The sequence below is a fragment of the Anabrus simplex genome, chromosome 1, assembly GCF_040414725.1.
Source record: "Anabrus simplex isolate iqAnaSimp1 chromosome 1, ASM4041472v1, whole genome shotgun sequence".
Taxonomy (NCBI): domain Eukaryota; kingdom Metazoa; phylum Arthropoda; class Insecta; order Orthoptera; family Tettigoniidae; genus Anabrus; species Anabrus simplex.
In genome coordinates, this window is record NC_090265.1 from 430,402,998 (window position 1) to 430,422,228 (window position 19,231).

At 40.5% G+C, this 19,231-nt stretch overlaps 1 protein-coding gene across 1 annotated transcript in view; it reads left to right on the forward strand.

The window, feature by feature from the left end:
- The first annotated feature begins 7,839 nt into the window (after nucleotides 1–7,839).
- Nucleotides 7,840–19,231, forward strand: part of LOC136856903 (isovaleryl-CoA dehydrogenase, mitochondrial) — a 56,906-nt gene continuing 45,514 nt past the window's right edge. Inside the window, exons 1-3 of the mRNA XM_068226734.1 lie at nucleotides 7,840–8,107; nucleotides 15,951–16,040; nucleotides 17,817–18,038. Of these exons, the coding sequence (XP_068082835.1) occupies nucleotides 7,973–8,107; nucleotides 15,951–16,040; nucleotides 17,817–18,038 (447 nt within the window). The 5' untranslated portion in view covers nucleotides 7,840–7,972. The remainder of the gene's footprint in view (nucleotides 8,108–15,950; nucleotides 16,041–17,816; nucleotides 18,039–19,231) is intronic.

Here is a 19,231-nt window from a genome sequence, read left to right on the forward strand (position 1 = left end):
CTAGGAGTTCATGAGTCTCGTTATCCAACATGGAACACTTTTTAAGGGTCGGAAACTGAACCAGCTCTTTATGGCCAATATCTACTTGGCTATGAATGATGAAATAATTCCTTTGGCCTTGATAAGGTTCATCTTGTTTCCTTGAAGCCTTTATATTGACTTCATTCATTTAAAAAAATATATATGTAAGGTACGCAAGTTACAACTTGCGTTGCTTCAAATCCTCACTTAAGACAGGATCAGACGTGTCGAGAAACTCAGTAACCGTGTCAAATAATTCGAAGAAATGGCACAAATAGTTTCCTTTGGAAAGCCACCTCATGGCCGTATATAGAAGCAAGCCTTCAAATTCCTCATCGTTTTCAAGGCAAAGTTGACTGAACAGACAGTCATTGAGGGAATTAGCTTTGATATTGTTGACACCAGTAATAACCAGTTGTAGGGTTTCATGCAGGACACCACTCAGTTTTTTCGCAGCTAAGTGTTGACGATGAATGACACAGTGAATAGTGATGACCTTTGGCACTTCTTTCTTAAGGTGGGCTTAAGACGACCTGACATGCGTAAGCGCTCACATTTGTTAGGGGAATTTCTTTTTCCTCAAAATAACCTTGCACCACTTTAAAAATCGACCATCCCTTTGTATCAGTGAGCAAATAACATTTCCTCGGTTATTTCCTTTTGTTCATTGATAAACCTCACATAAGCTAATAAAATTGCTTTGTTATCAATCACAGTTGAATCATCAATCTGCAATGCAAATTTATTTTTTCAACCTATTAGTGAATTTCGATTCAACGTCCATAGCCATTTCGTCAATTCACCTGAAAACAGCATTGATGCTCAAAGGAACATGATTTCAACTTTTTTTTTGGTAGCCAGTAAAACAAGAGTTTCGTCAATTGTGTGAAATTTACCACATTTAGCGAACAATAAAGACACCTCGTAAGAAGCAAGAAGACCTTCGTCAAGAGCAGCCGCTCGTTTTTTAAATAATTCACTCACATTAGGTCGTTTATCAGCTTTAGCTTTGAGGTGTTGAAAATAATTTCTTTACTCACTTTATCACTGTGTACTCTGGACAAATGATCTTTCATTCGCGAAGGCTTCATGGCTTCATTACTAGTAAATGTTTTATCGCACAAAAGACAATGTGGAAACTGCACATTTTGGGGTGATGCAATAAAACCGAATTTTAAATACTCAGCTGAGTATTGACGACACTTCTTCTTTTTTGAATCCATTGTGCAGCAGGTAGGGAACATTTTCGGAGGCAGCCCTACCCAGGGAGTGGCGCCCCTGCCTATGTGAGTCCCAGAGCACACTGACTCGGTGTGTAACATCTGGTAAGGGTCCCAGCTCAGGGTTATGAATGAAGACCTCAACGACTTCTACAGCGGAGAAGGTGGACTTTGGTATGGTGGAGATGGCAGAAGAGGCAGCCCTGTATTCAGGGATTAATATGAGTACAACCTGCTGCCTTGTAGGTTGAGGTGACTGGACACCAAAGGCTAAGGGAGAAAACCCTGAAAGAAAATCTCCGTCTGTGTTAGGCTCAGCAGGTCAACAGAAGGATTACTGAAGAAGTTGCTTTCAAGAATAATACGAGCCTCAGATGTAGGAATTCACGACGACATCAGTTTGGTGCGAATAATGGTTTACGGCCCGATGTTACACCAGCTACCCAAACCAAATGAAGACAAAGTATCAGAGTGGGAACATTAAATATCCTGACACTGACAAACAAAACTGAAGAGCTGGTCGACCTCATGGAAAGGAGGAAACTTCTGATCATGGGCCTGAGTGAAACAGAGTGGAAGAAAACTGAGAAAATGAATATCAGATTGGACTATAGTCTCTACTGGTCTGGAAATGAAGTAGAGTCTAAGAATGGAGTAGGATTTTTAATACATAAAGGCATAGATGCTTGTAGTGAAGTTGAGTTTGTTAGTGAAAGGATAATTAAGTTATCTGTGAACTTAGGAGGGAAAAAGTACAATGTGATCCAAGTCTATGCTCCACAGGTAGGATGCTCAAAAGAGGAAAAGGCCAACTTCCTTAATAACTTGGAAGAACACACTGAGTATGACAATCTAATTGTAATGGGTGATTTTAATTCACAAGTTGGCTCACAACGAACAGGATATGAATCCATACTGGGCCCTCATGGAATGGGAAATAGAAATGAAGAGGGAGAATATATGCTAGATCTATGCATGAGAAACAACCTGATAGTGAGTAACACTTGGTTCAAGAAAAGGGACTCCCATAATATCACAATATAAAGCTGGGATGATAAAATAGGTACAGTAATAGATTATATTCTGATAGATCAAAATGTATGGAAAAATGTCAATGATGTTAAGGTTATTCCAAGTGAAGACCTTGGTGGAGACCATAGACTGTTGGTTGCAGTTATTGCAGAGGAAAGACCTCCCAAAGTCTGTAACGAAAGAGTCCCAAAAATAAAACTTGGCGACTAACCGAGCCAAGTGTAAAGGAAGAATTCAGGGAAGGTGTCCGCAGGTTGTTGCCAAGAGAAGAACTGAAATTGGTAGATGAAGAATGGGATACTCTAAAGAAGGTTGTGGCTGGTACAGCAGAAAAAGGATGTGGACGACAGAGTCAAAAATCTAAAGAAACTGCCTGGTGGAATGATGATATTAAAAAGGCTATCAATGACAGAAACCGTGCAAGAAGATCCTTATATCAAGCTTGAATGTGGGGAGATCAACAAGAAATAGAGGAGAAGCTGTCACTTTACAGAAAGAAAAAATTACAGGTCAAACAGTTGGTTGTAGCTGAAAAGTAGAAATGCAAGGAAGATCTTGCTAGCAAAATAATGCAGGATGGAAATAAAAAACTGTTATACAGTATTGTTAAGAATAGAAGAACTCAAAATGAATCTATCCAATCTGTAGAACTTCCTAATGGTGATGTGACTAGGGATAAGACCAAAATATTACAGGAGTTCCAAAGGCACTTTGAAACTTGGTTGAACTGTTATGAAAATGTCACCCCATTAGACGACGAACCTTATGATTTTGGCAGCACAAATACCACTAATCTGACATGGTTGGAAGTAGAGACAGCAATATCTAAGCTGAAAAACAACACATCAACTGGATCAGATCAATTAAGTGTTGAGATGATCAAAGCACTAGGAGAGGTAGGACAACAGTGAATGTACAGGGTACTAAATAGAATCTGGAAAATGAATGTAATACCCAATGACTGGAAGCAAGAAGTCATCATCCCATTGTTGAAAAAAGGTGATAGAAAGAAATGTACCAGCTACAGAGGTATAACTCTGCTGTCACATGGCCTCAAAATCTACGAATCCATCCTTGAGAGCAAGATTAGAAAATATGTTGAACCTACACTTGAGGAGGAACAACATGGATTTAGACCTCATAGATCAACTATAGACCTCATTTTTGCCACCAGAATGCTCTATGAGAAGTATTGGGAGAAAGGTAAAACACTTATAACCATTTTTCTGGACATCGAGAAAGCATATGACCATGTACTACGCAGGCATATATGGGAATGTTTGAGACATAAGAAAGTGCCCGATGACATCATAGCACGAGTACAACGATTATATGATGAAACCAAGTATTGTGTCCAGGCCCAAGATGGAAGGTCAAGTTGGTTTGAAACGAAGAGTGGAGTCCAGCAAGGAAGTTGTCTTTCACCACTTCTCTTCATAATCGTAATGGATGAAGTTTTAAAAGCGGTTAAGAGAAAGGATCCAACAACTAATGCCCTGGTTTTTGCTGATGATGTAATGGTATGGGGTGCGACAGAAGTGGAAGTACAAACTAGACTAGATCTCTGGCATGAAGCTTTTACAACCTTAGGTCTCAAAATCAGCAAAACTAAGACAGTTGGCTTGGTGATGAGTAGAAACTCTCCAACTGTTCATCTAAGAATTGGAGATGAGGAGATGGATATTGTAGGCAACTTCCAGTATTTAGGTAGTGTTCTGTCATCAGATAATACCATACATCAAGAGATTTGTAACAGAATACAGAAAGCTTCCAAATTCTATCATGCTGTACGTCAAATACTTTGGGATGAAACATTTCCGTTAGTTTCCAAGATCAGCTTGTACAAAATATATCTAGTACCTATATTGACGTATGGCCTAGAAGCAACAACACTTACTGGACCAACAAAGAGTCGCCTTCAGGCAACAGAAATGAAGTTTCTCCATTCTTGTCTACAAAAAACAAAAATGGATAAAATAAGGAATGTGGATATCCAACAACAGCTTGGATTGGAAAGAAGCTTGCTGAAGACTCTAGAAGTGAAGAGATTGCAATGGTATGGTCACATGAAAAGAGTGAACCCTCACAGGACTCCTTGAACATACTTTGACCACAATGTTCCTGGGAAGAGACCAAGAGGAAGACCTCGTTATGTTTGGGAAAAACAGATAATGAAGGACCTTGAAATTAGAGATGTGAACTGGTGTCGTATATATGAGCAGCATCTGTGGATGGATAGAACAAATTGGAGGAGGCTCGTACACAACCGTACCCGGCTTGCTGGAGCAAAGAAATGATGATGATGATGATGATGTGCATGAACTTCTACACTTCAAAACAAATGCACAAAAACAGAAATGACATGCACAAAAACTGATGGTGAGGCACACAAAGGCTAGTTAAGACTGAAGACGAATGTAAGTCAATGGTGTGTTGTGATGGCAGGAGGGGGAGGGGGTTTAGTCACCAGTCAGCTGCGCTAAGCAACAACAGGTGGGGACTATGGAGAGGCGTGAGTGCAGTGAACTCGCCGGCTGATAATAGCCAGTGACTCGTGCTACCCAGCAAATTCTATTGTACAGTAGTATTGTAATTCTTCCCCCTTTGAATATTCATCACCCTTCGCTTATTTATTGCCTTACTGATAATCCAAATCGCCCACTTGGGGGCGATCGCTCCCAGGTTGGGAACCACTGATTATGATGGAGGGTTCTGCGAAGAGTTTGAAATGAAACTGAACACGATGAGAACTGGAAGTGGACAAAGTGGTATGGTAACTAGAGGGAATGCTGCTGGAATCATTTCAGTATTTGGGAAATTTGGCAACTTGGAATGGAAGCTGTATTGAGGAAGTTAGAAGCAGAATTTTTATGGAAAAGAGAGCTTTTACGGGTGTGAAAAGGGTTTGTTGATGTCCAAGAGCTTCCCAATTGAAATAAGGAAGAGGTTTATTGAGTGTTTTGTATGGAATGTGGTTTCTTATGGCTCTGAAATGTAGGTAAGGTAAGGTAAGGGTTGTTCTGCCTGAAGGCAGGTCCGAACCTCCGCAGAGGTGTTCCCGAGCCGGAGTTTTTACGTGCGGTAGGGTGGCCAGTTCCTTTCCGCTCCTCGATTCCCTTACCCCCCACCAACAGTACGTGGCAACCCATCCAACTCCTGACCACGCCCAATGTTGCTTAACTTCAGAGATCTCACGGGATCCGGTGTTTCAACACAGCTACGGTCGTTGATGCTCTGAAATGTGGACAATAAAAAAAAGATTGAAGAGAAGTAACTGGAATGCTTTGAAAACTGATTATGGAGAAGAGTGAAGAAAGTGAAATGGACAGACAGAACAAGGAATGAGGAAGTACTGAGGAGGGTAGGAAAGAAGAGGAACCTGATAAGGATGGTGTACTACGGAGGATCATAGAGGGGAAAACTATAGATGGAAAGAGAGGATGAGGAAGGAAAAGGTTTGGAATGCTAAGAAGTATGAAAAAATAAAGAAATTACCAATGAATAAAGCAAGATGCTCAGGACTGAGAAAAACAAAGGATGTCCAGTTAATACCTGTCTGAGGACAGATTAACTGAAGAACAACTGGGCAATCATCTTTTAATTTAGAGATAAAGACCAAGTTAGGAAACAGTCTCTATTTATGAATCAACTTAGGCCATGGGATCATGTACAATGAATTCAGTGAGTTAACTTTTAAAACATGAATTTAACCACAGAGGAGATTAGGCCTAATTTCAGATAGGAGTGGGAAAATAGCTGCACATAGTGATTATTACCGGTATGAAGCAAGTTAGTCCTCTCGTGTATGAATTAATTTTCATTTGCGTTTGGTGACTAAAAACACTCGTACCAGTATGTGATGTGGTTAACCAAAATGGAACATATAAACAATTTTTAGTGAATACTATTTGAAGCTTTTAACATTCAAAGATTGATCATTGCTGCCCCTGGCTATGCATTGCAAAGTGCAAGTATACTTGCAGGACCGTAGGTCTGTAATGTCTTAGAGGTTGATGCCAGAGTTACTCCTGAAGCCTGTGGTAACTGGATAGGGAGGGCCGACAGAGTATAAATGGTGGTGTTGGTTTGCACGGATGTTGACGGTGGAAGGAGTACCTGTTTTGTCGTCTGTTATGTAAAAAAAAAAAGGCATCACTGTTATATGTCGAAGACCTCGTATGAGGCACTCATGCACGAGTCATGTAGCTGTAAGCTTACATTTGGGAGATGGTGGGTTTAAATTCCAATGTTGACAGCCCTGGAAATAGTTTTTATGGTTTCCCATTTTCATACTAGGCAAATGCCAGAGCAGTACGGTACATTAATTATGGTCAAAGTTACTTCCATCACAGTTCCAGCCTTTTCCCACACCACTGTTCCTTGTTAAAACAATATATTGCAGCAAACAATGTAACATTCAAACTTTTGCTAGTTGCTTTACGTCGCACCAACACAGATAGGTCTTATGGCGACGATGGGACAGGGAAGGGCTAGGACTGGGAAGGAGGCGGCCGTGGCCTTAATTAAGGCACAGCCCCAGCATTTGCCTGGTGTGAAAATGGGAAACCACGGAAAACCATTCTCAGGGCTGCCGACAGTGGGGTTCGAACCTACTATCTCCCGAATACTGACCGCACTTAAGCGACTGCAGCTATCGAGCTCGGTAACATTCAAACTGAATGATGAGCAAGTGGCATGAAATCTTTTAGCAAAGCAAAAAGCAAAGTCATCTCCGTACAGGCCATGAAGGCTCTTGGAGGAATGGAAGGTAAAGGCTTCCACTATGAATAACCTCTGCACATGATGGCCACCGTTGTCCACAGCAATTAACCTGGTAAAGTACTCATTTCTGGTGTAGACTGAGCGAACCTCAATTTTTTTTTTTTCCGTATTTTCCTATTTCATGCCTCGATCAACACAGAATGTAACTAAAACCTGTTGCAGTATTATTTAAGGACTTGGGAGGGGTCAACAGTCTCATGTCCTTACTACATGATGGTGAAATCTGTACAATAACCTGTGTTATTATGGTGTCTGCAAGTAGTGGTTACTTTCGTGAAGTCACACCAGGCAAATTAAGGCCACGGCCGCTTCCTTCTCACTCCTAGCCCTTTCCTGTCCCATCGTCGCCGTAAGACCTATCTGTGTCGGTGCGACGTAAAGAAAAAAATAAAAACTTTCGTGAAGGTGGAGTGCGGTTGACAATGAAATTCGAACTCGCCTGTCAGGTCACTGGTATTAACCACACAAGTTCGGTCATCTGCGGGTTAACATCTCGACGCATTGTTCTTCGCTGGCATGCATATGCAAGCATAATAAAACAATAACAATTGTATTCGATCGTACAGTACGCTTAAAAACAAAAATCTTGCGTACCGTATCCTCGATTTCTGCTAATTTGAATGTCAGATACCGCATCTTATTTGTCAGAAATGGGCAGTGTACTGCGTAAGACTTGAACGTGACATCAAACCACGTGTTGATGTTGATAATAATGATAATTCTAATCCAAATTCCAAGGTCATATCAGAAAGTCTCATACATTTTTCACAAACAAAAGTGCCAACGTAAGCTGCTACCCGCTGCTGAGCGCTAATAGTGTTCTGTACAGTATAAGTTTCTGTATGCTCAAAACGCAGAGCTGCTAGCCGGTGCTAGGAAATACCATATTAGGTGTTGTATGTTACTATCGTTATAAGATGGTCGCAATAAGGAACTGTTTTCGTTTATCAAATACATTGAATGGCTTGCTTAAATCATCTTCAAGACGACTTGCGTCACAGTACTTCGCTGTGAATGATGATGTTTATGGACTTACTGACGAACAGAGAGAGGTACAATTTATTTTTTTCTTCCGATGTATTCCAAGCGTGTGTGTTCTATATTTTGACGACGAGGATTAAATAAGTAACTACTCCATAATATTGAAAACCATAATAGCACACTCCACTCTGAAAGCGAGATGACGAAAAGCAGTAGCAATGATGATCTTCATCATCTTCGTTATTGTACTGCACGGAGGTTAGAAACACAAGTGCACAACATGGCGAGGAATGCAGTGGCACTATTTCTTACTTCACTTTATTAGAATAAAGTACGCAGTGTAACTAGGTAGCAATATTCAAACGATAGCAAAGGTCACTACGGGCTGTTTTTTTTTACTGAGTCTGGTCAGTTTTATTCTTAAATAACCGGAAAATTTTTCGTGTTGATTCGATCAGCTCGTAAATTAATGTCATACCGAGGTGATGCAGCTCTTTTCAGTCACACTCACACCTCCATTGGAGGTGAGCTACATGACATGTACCATTTTAACCACATACCAGCTCTGCTGCCATTCGCAGTACCGGGAGTCGAACCAGGGCACCCGAGGACGGCTGCTATTAACGCGAATCTTAACACTATTGTATTGAGACGGACACTCGATCAGCTGATATTCTGACCCTGACGAGTCAGGGGGCAGCAACAGGCAACAGCATTAATAATCATTTAGCACCTACGATGAACTACTGTATAGGATTGCTTAAAATCCCAGACGCCTTGTTGATTGACTGAATTCTCGTTGACCGGGCGAGTTGGCCGTGCGGTTAGGGCTGCGCAGCTGTGATCTTGCATCCGGGAGATAGTGCGTTCGAACCCCACTGTCGGCAGTCCTGAAGATGGTTTCCCGTGGTTTCCCATTTTCACACCTGGCAAATGCTGGAGCTGTACCTTAAATAAGGCCACAGTCGCTTCCTTCCCACTCCTCGCCCTTTCCTATCCCATCGTCGCCATAAGACCTATCTGTGTTGGTGCGACGTATATAAAACAAATTGTAAAAAAAAAAATTCTCGTTGATCCGGCGAGTTGGCCGTCCGGTTAGGGGCGCGCAGCTGTGAGCTCGCATCCAGGATATAGTGGGTTCGAATCCCACTGTCAGCAGTCCCGAAGATGGTTTTCCGTGGTTTCCCGTGTTCATACCAGGCAAATGCTGGGGCTGTACCTTACTTAAGGCCACGGCCGCTTCCTTCCTATTCCGAGGACTTTCCTGTCCCATCGTGACTATAAGACCTATCTGTGACGGTGCGACGTAAGGCAAAAAAAAAAAATTGTTGGTATTCAACAACATAGCAAAGAAATTTCACGTGTTATAAGACGTGGATGATATTGGAATGGACCACAGGTGCTGTTACATGGCAACGACCTTGCAACTTACCCTTGCCCCGATCGGGGCGCAAAAAACGGTCGCGACTTGGGATCATTCTGTCACGGGTCTTGACATCCACCTGGTAGACTTCTCCGAGTTTTCCTGTCATATTTACAGTTAACAGTGTTAGACTCTCCTCCCTCACCTCTTCATCCAGATTCCATATTAAGGTATGGTATTTTTGACTCTGCTAGTTACCATACACTTTCTGGTCCTGGCGTCTTTTATGGGTATCTCTTACAGTTTTCTGACCAAGTAGCCTTGATTTATGGGTACTACATTCTTGAAGCATGCTCAAATTGTAAAGTAACTTGAATTTTGTTACTCATTCTTTACTCCACTACTTGCCCCCATTTAACTCCAGGATGAGCATATATACTCCACCAATCAGCTATAACTTCAAACAGAGCTCTGCAATGGGGAGGTGATGGGCTGCCCAACTGTCGGCTGTCATGGAAGTGGTTTTCCGTATTTTTTGTTCTCCTCACTAAGGCATATGCCACCTCCTGCTGCTCCCCTCTCGCTTCTCTCTGTACCTCAAATCACTGCAACATGTTTCTTGGCCTGAGAGAGAGTGGCATCGTGTAGGAGGCCTGTTGTAAGGAATGAAAGATTTAAGTAGTATAGTAGTAGTAAGTTAGTAGTATATTGTATTCTCACATCCACTTCCCCAGTATGTTATCACAAATGTAATTTACTAACCTCTGTTGTGACCCCTGAATACCCATAATTTTCCTCTTGACCATTTCCTCTAATAACTTAACATAAAGTCATCAGCCTAGAGACTGGTCGGATACTTCAGTAACACCACAGAAGGGTCGGGCTGAGTGGCTCAGACGGTTGAGGCGCTGGCCTTCTTACCACAACGTGGCAGGTTTGATCCTGGCTCAGTCTGGTGTTTTTTGAAGGTGCCAAATACGTTAGCTTCGTATCAGTAGATTTACTGACACGTAAAAGAAATCCTGCAGGACTAAATTCTGGCACCCCAATGTCTCTGAAAACCGTAAAAAAAAAAAAAAACCAATATTGGTTGCACTATAATGAAGTGTAAAGGCAAAATGAGGAGGGATGTAGTTCACTATTACTTTTCCCACTCAGCCAGAAAGTGCTTTTTCAGCACAAATGACAAGCATCCAGGTGCACTAGTTGTGCTTCAAATCTCATTATTTAGCACCACCCATATCACACCAGCTTTCATACTATCAGAGTCCGCCTCTGTAGCGTAACGGTTAGTGTTATTAGCTGCCGTCCTCGGAGGCCCGGGTTCGATTCCCGGTACTGCCAGAAATTTAAGAATGGCAGGAGGGCTGGTATGTGGCTGAAATGGTACACGCAGCTCACCTCCATTGGGGGTGTGCCTAAAAAGAGCTGCACCATCTCGGGATGAGGACACGAGTTTACTTTATACTATCAGAGTTGTAAAGGGGACTGAGCCTTAATTTTCAATTTTCAGTTGCCCAGGTGGCAGATTCCCTATCTGTTGTTTTCCTAGCCTTTTCTTAAATGATTACAAAGAAATTGGAAAATTATTGAACATTTCCCTTGGTAAGTTAATCCAATCCCTAACTCCCCTTCCTATAAACGAATATTTGCCCCAATTTGTCCTCTTGAATTCCAACTTTATCTTCATATTGTGATCTTTCCTACTTTTAAAGACACCACTCAAACTTATTTGTCTACTGATGTCCTCCCATGCCATCTCTCCTCTGACAGCTCAGAACATACAATTTAATCAAGCAGCTCATCTCCGTTCTCCCAAATTTTCCCAGCCCAAACTTTGCAACATTTTTGTAATGCTACGCTTTTGTTGGAAATCACCCAGAACAAATCAAGCTGCTTTTCTTTGGATTTTTTCCAGTTCTTGAATCAAGTAATCCTGGTGAGTGTCGCATACACTGGAACCATACTCTAGTTGGGGTCTTACCAGAGACTTTAATGCCCTCTCCTTTACATCCTTACTACAACCCCTAAATACCCTCATAACCATGTGGAGAGATCTGTACCCTGTATTAACAATCATATTTATGTGATTACCCCAATGAAGGTCTTTTCTTATATTAACACCTAGGTACTTACAATGATCCCCAAAAGGAACTTTCACCCCATCAATGCAGTAATTAAAACTGAGAGGACTTTTCCTATTTGTGAAACTCACAACCTGACTTTTAACCCCGTTTATCATCATACCATTGTCCACCGTCCATCTCACAACACTATCGAGGTCACCCTGCAGCCGCTCACAATCGTGTCACTTATTTATTACTCTGTACAGAATAAGATCATCTGCAAACAGCCTTATCTCTGATTCCACTTCTTTACACACATATATATATGTAAGAAAACATAAAGGTCCAATAATACTGCCTTGAGGAATTCCCCGCTTAATTATTACAGGGTCAGATAAAGCTTCACCTACTCTAATTCTGAGTTCTATTTTCTAGAAATATAGCCACGCATTCAGTCACTCTTTTTTCTAGTCCAATTGCACTCATTTTTGCCAGTAGTCTTCCATGATCTATCCTATCAAATGCCTTAGATAGGTCAATCGCAATATAGTCCATTTGGCCTCCTGAATCCAGGATATCTGCTATATCTTGCTGAAATCCTACAAGCTGAGCTTCAGTCAAATAACCTTTCCTAAACCCAAACTGCCTTCCTGACAAACCAGTTATTAATTTCGCAAACATGTCTAATATAATCAGAAAGAATGCTTTCCCATAGCTTGCATACTGACTGGCCTGTAATTTTCAGCTTTATGTCTATCACCCTTTCCTTTATACACAGGGGCTACTATAGCAACTCTCCATTCATTTGGTATAGCTCCTTCAACCAAACAACAATCAATCAAGAGACCAGTGCAGAAATGCTGCAGCCATTAAGGAATAGCATTTTGTGAATAATGATTGATAGACAGGGAAATGGATGATGATGAGATATTAATCAATCTTAACCCATTAGTGTATACAGTTATTTTGTAAAATTTTTATTTCAATTTATCTATACATTTCTACTCTTAAAAATTAGATAAACATATTCCAACAATCAGAATGTTCATACAAGTGATAGTTTTATTTACACAGGCTGTCTGATATATCAGACGCTATGCACTCGGGTCAGTACATCACTGGTTAATCAGCATTACATTGTACAATAATGTTGCAAGCTAGGCAGTGCTTAGAGAGTTGTATTACCTTATCCAAATTACACTGTAAAGTGGTCCTGCAATTTGCACTACAGACATATCACAATACTGTAGGCTATATGAAACTCTGTTTACGTTGATGCATTTACTGATTACGATATCCACAACAGCATTTCGGTTGCAGTCCAACCATACATTTACTGCATGTGAACTTTTACCACTTTTATGGATGTAGGGCCCATCTTTCTCTAGGGCGATCGATCTCCATTAATTTTTAGTACATTTACTGCAGTGTAAAGACAAAACTTCCGGAAACCCTCAGAATAGTTAGGTTGTACTTGCGGTGCAACAGCCAAGCATACACAACACTTACATCCAGAAAATATGAGAATATCGACCATCATCAGTTCTTCTGTGTTGTGTTACCTGTAGAAATTGGCAGAAATTGGTCAAGCTGATCCTTCCTGTGCCTTTATTTTAGGACTTGAACGGATTTGGTTGCAGTTCAGACATTTTGAATTTATTGTTTTTACGCTGGGCCACCTTGATGCAGCGCCTGTTTCCATCTGTTTGTAGTTCGTACCAGCAGTACCAGTCATTCCAGTGCACTAACAACACACCACCACAACTTTTGTTGTCATATGATCCCCTTTCTTCCTTATTCATGTCTGCCGTGATTCAAGGGGGTACCTCTCTGTCTGGTTTTCTTGAAATGTCCCTGTTGCACATTCCTTTTATAGCCAGACTTCTTAGAAATTTCACAGACGTAAAGTAGTTGTCAAGTATATTTTATTATCCCTGTTGGATTCAGTTCCACCTGCGTCAGTGAAAGATAAGAATACACTTCAAGTACAAATTCCTTTGGCCATTCATTTTACATTGCTATACACTTGGAAAGCCGGCCCTGTGGTGTAGGGGTAGCATGCCTGCCTCTTACCCGCAGGCCCCGAGTTCGATTCCCGGTCAGACCAGGGACTTTTATCTGGATCTGAGGGCTGGTTCGAGGTCCACTCAGCCTACGTGATTAGAATTGAGGAGCAATGAGATAGCAGTGAGATAGCAGCCCCGGTCTAGAAAACCAAGAATAACGGCCGAGAGAATCCATCGTATTGACCACATGACACCTTGTAATCTGCAGGCCTTCGGGCTGAGCAGCGGTCGCTTGGTAGGCCAAGGCCCTTCAAGGGCTGTAGTGCCATGGGGTTTGGTTTGGTTTTTATACACTTGGAAAAATATTCTGTAGCCACTGGCAGAGAAAGAAGTTTAGTGGAGTTTCACAATTTTTCACATCATCTGGTGGGTGGGGTAGGATATCAGATAGTCACCAAGTGACATATAGATTGTGATCTTGTCCACTTTCGAATTGCTACTTGTATGTTACAATTCGACCTACTGATGCTTCTGGATTTCCTGAAGGGATATTAGAAACAAAGGCCCAATCTCACATATGACTACTTTTATTTTCATATGACAGCTTCCTTTTCCTCAGTTTTTCTGGTTTTTAAATTCCATTTGTAGATTTTTCAGTAATGTTTTGACTTCCACATGACCTAACCTTCCCTATTTTTGTATTCTGTTGTATCAATTTCAGATTTACTCAAAAGCAAGTTTCTACCAAGGTAATTTAAATTACCCTCATACTCATCTGTCACTATAATCATCAGTTTCACATCCATCATCAGGGGTTTGAAGTGCTCCTCCTCTCCGAATGTTGGTTCTTCCTCCAAAACGTTCAATATTTCACTCACCATCAAACTAGTAAGGGAATACAAATATTTAGGACAACAGGGCACCCTCTGCACAGTGTCCAATTTTCAGGACAGCTATGTTTACGAGCCTCTGTCACCTCAATAATAAGACTTAATTGACATCTTTGTGTGTTGGCAGATTCACAGGAGTGTCAACAACATTATCTGTCCCAAAGCTTACTATTATTGGAAATATTTGTTAATTCATAAATAAAAATCTCACCTGTTGTTTAAAACTGTACACTCTTTTGCTGCCATGCTCGCAAGTTTAATTCAACAATGAATGCTAAGAATGAAGAATTATTTATTCTTGGTTCTTGATAGCTACAGCCTTTATGAAGCACAGGCAATTATAATGAATTGTGCATAAATATCACACTAATGGGTTTTAAAGTACCGGCACATTCCAATCTATTAAAGTATATGTTCATTTTTTGATCAAGATAAGAGAAAGATATATAAGCATTAGTTAAAGAAAATATTTCTGTTTTTTTTTTCTTTTTTTAAATTTCATGACAAGACCTTACTCTACTTTTGGCAAACTTTCATTTCCCTTGAATCCCTGTTAAAGACGCAGGACATTATTTGTTATGGAACATTTGCATATACCACACACAGAATAGATGTGGAAAGTCCTGGAAGAGAGAATTTGCCTGTTGCATCTCTTCTTCCTGTGTGAATATGTATAGATCAATTAGAATAGAAGAGCATCCGTGGCTCAGGCGGCAGCACGCCGGCCTCTCACCACTGGGTCCCGTGGTTCAAATCCCAGTCACTCCATGTGAGATTTGTGCTGGACAAATCGGAAGCGGACAGGTTTCTCTCTGGGTACTCCGGTTTTCCCTGACATCTTTAATTCCAGCAACACTCTCCAATATCATTTCATTAATCATTCATTAATTAGTGCCCCAGAGGAGTGCAACAGGCTTCGGCAGCCGGCACAATTTCCATCCTCGCCGCTAGAAGGGGATTTCTTTCATTCATTCCATTCCTGATCCGGTCAAATGACTGGAAACAGTCTGTGGATTTTCAGTTAGAATAGACCAGTCTCGCAGTGTGGGGGTAGTGAGCATACCTCTTACCTGGAGGCCCTCAGTTCAATTCTTAAGCAGCTTAGGGATTTTTACCTTTATCTGAGGGCTGGTTCAAGGCCTACTCAGCTTACATGAGAACAGTTGAAGTATTTCATGGCAAGATTGTGGTCCTGGTCTTGAAAGCGAAGAATAATGGATGAGAGGATTCGTTGCTCTGACCACTCATCACCTCGTAATCTGTAGACCTTCAGGCTGAGTAGCAGTCACTTGGCAGGCCAAGGCTGATAAGGGCTGTAGTACCATGGGTTAAAACAGAAATTATAATAGAAAAGAAACAATAAGACTGTTATAGTGATAGTGTAATTAGATAGTAATGTGAACAAGTGTGCTTAAAAGTTACTTTCTATAATTCTCTTTTCCACAGATAGCCTGTCAGCTAATGTGCCCTCTTTCATATGCTAGGTTCTTATCTGTGGTTTTACTTTCTGAGTTATTGCTTTCCATCTTGATATATTTCTTTACTTTTTGATATTATTATCATGCTCAAATTCTCCTTGTTATTTCCAGCTTCGTCAGACAGTATTCAATTTTGTTCAGAAAGAGCTTGCACCTAAAGCAGCAGAGATTGATAAAACAAATGACTTCAAGGATCTCCGGGTAAATATATTATTTAAGTCTTCATTTTTAAAATATACTAGGTGTATGCATAAGTCTTTTCCTGTTTCACTAAGAGATGGCACAGCAAACAGTACGCAGCGTATGAATTTGATACATGTCGAGTTTGTTCGTCTGACATTAACCTACCAACACACACAAGTTGAGACCGCCAAACACTGGCGTCTGTGTTGCATCATTCAGTGATCATGTTGATTTTTGTGCATGAAAAAGAGCATTGCTTTTCTTATTTAATTAAAAGAAAAAGGCTGTGGAAAGTCATAGTTTGCTGGTAGAAACATATGGTAAATACGCTCTATTTCGACAATTTAAACGTGGTGATTTTGATGTGAAAGGCAGTGCATGCTCTGGTAGACCACAAAAATGTGAAGATGAGCAATTGCAGATGTTACTGGATGATGACCCAACTCAAACTCAACAGCAATTGGCACAAGCATTAAATGTGTCACAAGAAACAATCAACAGGCGTTTACGAGCAATGGGGAAGATCAGTAAACTTGGTAAATGGGTCCCACACGATTTGAATGAATGGCAAATGGAAAAATCGTTAAGTCACTTGTGAAATGCTGCTTCAAGGCCGAATTGTGGCAGGTGACGAAAAATAGATTAATTTTGAAAACCTGAAGTGAAGAAAATCGTGGCTGTCTCCTGGTGAAGCCGGTCCTTCAACACCAAGGCCAAATCACTTCAGCAAGAAGACCATGCTTTGTGTTAGGTGGCACCAGAGTGGTATTGTGTGTATTATGAACTCTTGAAGCCTGGCGAAACCGTTAATGCACAACGCTATTGCCAACAAATGATTAATTTAAAATCACACATTGATTAAAAGACTACTGGAATGGGCCAGAAGACATGGTAAAGTGATTTTGTTACACGACAGTGCATTGTCTTACACAGCAAAACCAGTGAAAGACACCTTCATATCGCTTGGATGGGACATCCTTCTGCATCCGCCGTACTTCCCCGACAAGACAGATTTTCTGGCATGGTATTCATTATTTACCTGAAAGATGGGGGAAGTGTGTAGAAACTGATGGCCAATATTTTGAATTTAAAAAAAAGAATTTCCCATGAAAATTACGTATTTTCTTTACCACAAAAGCCGGCAAAAACTTATGCATACGCCTGGTACATAAGCTATAATAATTTTGGGATGAGAAATTGAAAGAAAACTTGGTGTGTTAATTTCAGTAGTGATTTTCATTGTGAATGTTGAAGTTTTGCATCAGTTTTGTCTAATTTTCCCTCTGTTCATACTGTTAATCTGTGCATGTGTTCCTGGCTTAGTACTGAACCATTAGTCTCAGACTTGTTCACTGGATCATGAATTGAAGTTCTGGAAGGAAGCAAGGCTGTATTGGTTTGGTGGATCTCCCCAAACATTACAATTTAAAATCTGGAGTCAATACGGAACAAGGATGAAGTTTTTAACTTGTAATAATAATAAAGGAGGCAATTGCCTGGGGAACCTCCTTCCCATCTTTGCAACCAAATGCATACTAAGACTATAGCATGGGAAGTGAAGGACAGGAAGCGAGCCAGACAGCCAGGTGGACCATGAGTGTGGGGGAAGTCAGCCAGCTGATCGGCCTTGGCTCAACCACACGCAAGCGGTCAGGTTTCATATGGAAAACCCTGTACTACTACTACTACTACTACTACTACTACTACTACTACTACTACTACTACTACTACTACTACTAGTTTCAATTTGTTCTGATAAGTTTTTGACTAATATTGTGATTTTGTCTTGAACAGAAATTCTGGAAACAGCTTGGAGAAATGGGGATGCTGGGAGTTACTGCACCCTCCGAGTATGGTGGCTCAGATCTTGGTTATGTGAACCATGTCCTTATAATGGAAGAGATATCTCGCGCAAGTGCTGCTGTGGGTCTTAGCTATGGTGCTCATTCAAACCTCTGTGTCAACCAGATATCTAGGAATGGAAATCAAATGCAGAAAGAGAAATATCTGAGAAAGGTAGTTTTATATTGAATTGTTAGTCTGGAGCCCTGGAGGTAAAGGGAAGGAGGGAGTGTGTGTTTAAAAAGATAAATAGATATGTGGTGAATATGTTAATACCTTTATATTAGGAGTCTAGTTTCAAAATGTGACTTTTCCACTTTGACTAATTTTCAGTAAAATGAGAAAAACGTCTGTGTTAATTGTATGTGCCTCTGAAGATCAGCTTTCAACATTATCCAATTTATTTTGTGTAAATTGTGTTAAAAATAAATAATATAGAAATTTGCCATGCAAATCCAGTTTGAATTGGAAGAATCTCACTTTGAAATTAACTGTATAGGGTAGTTAAAACAGAAAAGCAAACTGTATTAAAAATATTAACAAATTTCAGGAACAGACTAAGCCTGACATATACTGTATTCAACAAGTTCTGAGATAAGTGCATCTGTATTGGGGTGACTAGCGAGAAATAGGACTTCATGGAGAAATGCTATAAATTCGTTCTTGAATCTGGATTTTCCTTAGATACTTTAGAAGTTAGCACAGCAACAGGAGCAAAGAAACATCCTGCTGCTTTGCCATGTATTTAAGAGATTAAAACTGGGAGTGTTTCTAAAAAACTTGCTTACATTTTTCGTTGAGAAAGCACAACTGTTCTAAATCAATAAAGATCACAGTGAAATGAGAGTCCAAAGGTCAGGATATATGACATGCAGTAAAAAGTTTTAAACTCAGATAGGCTATTGTAAGCATCTGTTTTAAGAACATTTTCTGAATCTCTCATGTGCTATATGCAATATAACTATGTCACTGTTAAATAAGACAAGTGTATGTGGAGGACAGTAAATTATATTTAATTGAACCAAGTTGGCTGATCACTGTTAATTGGTGGTAAAATATCATCATCATCATCATCATTATCATCATCATCATCAATGTCCCACTCCAGTCGCCCGGGTGTGGTTAACAAGTCTCCTCCACTCCTTAGTTTGTATTGATTCATGTATGTTTGTATAAAAACTTCATTAACAGTAATTTCATAATGTGAGGTATGCGAGGTAAAGATCGGATACTCAAACTACAACATCCCGGTGTATACAAGATTCTATGTACTAGTGGTGAAGTTCACATAGGACAGACCACATGCATTAAAGAACATGACAGATGCATTCGACTTAACCAAACAGATAAGTTGTCATTAGTAGATT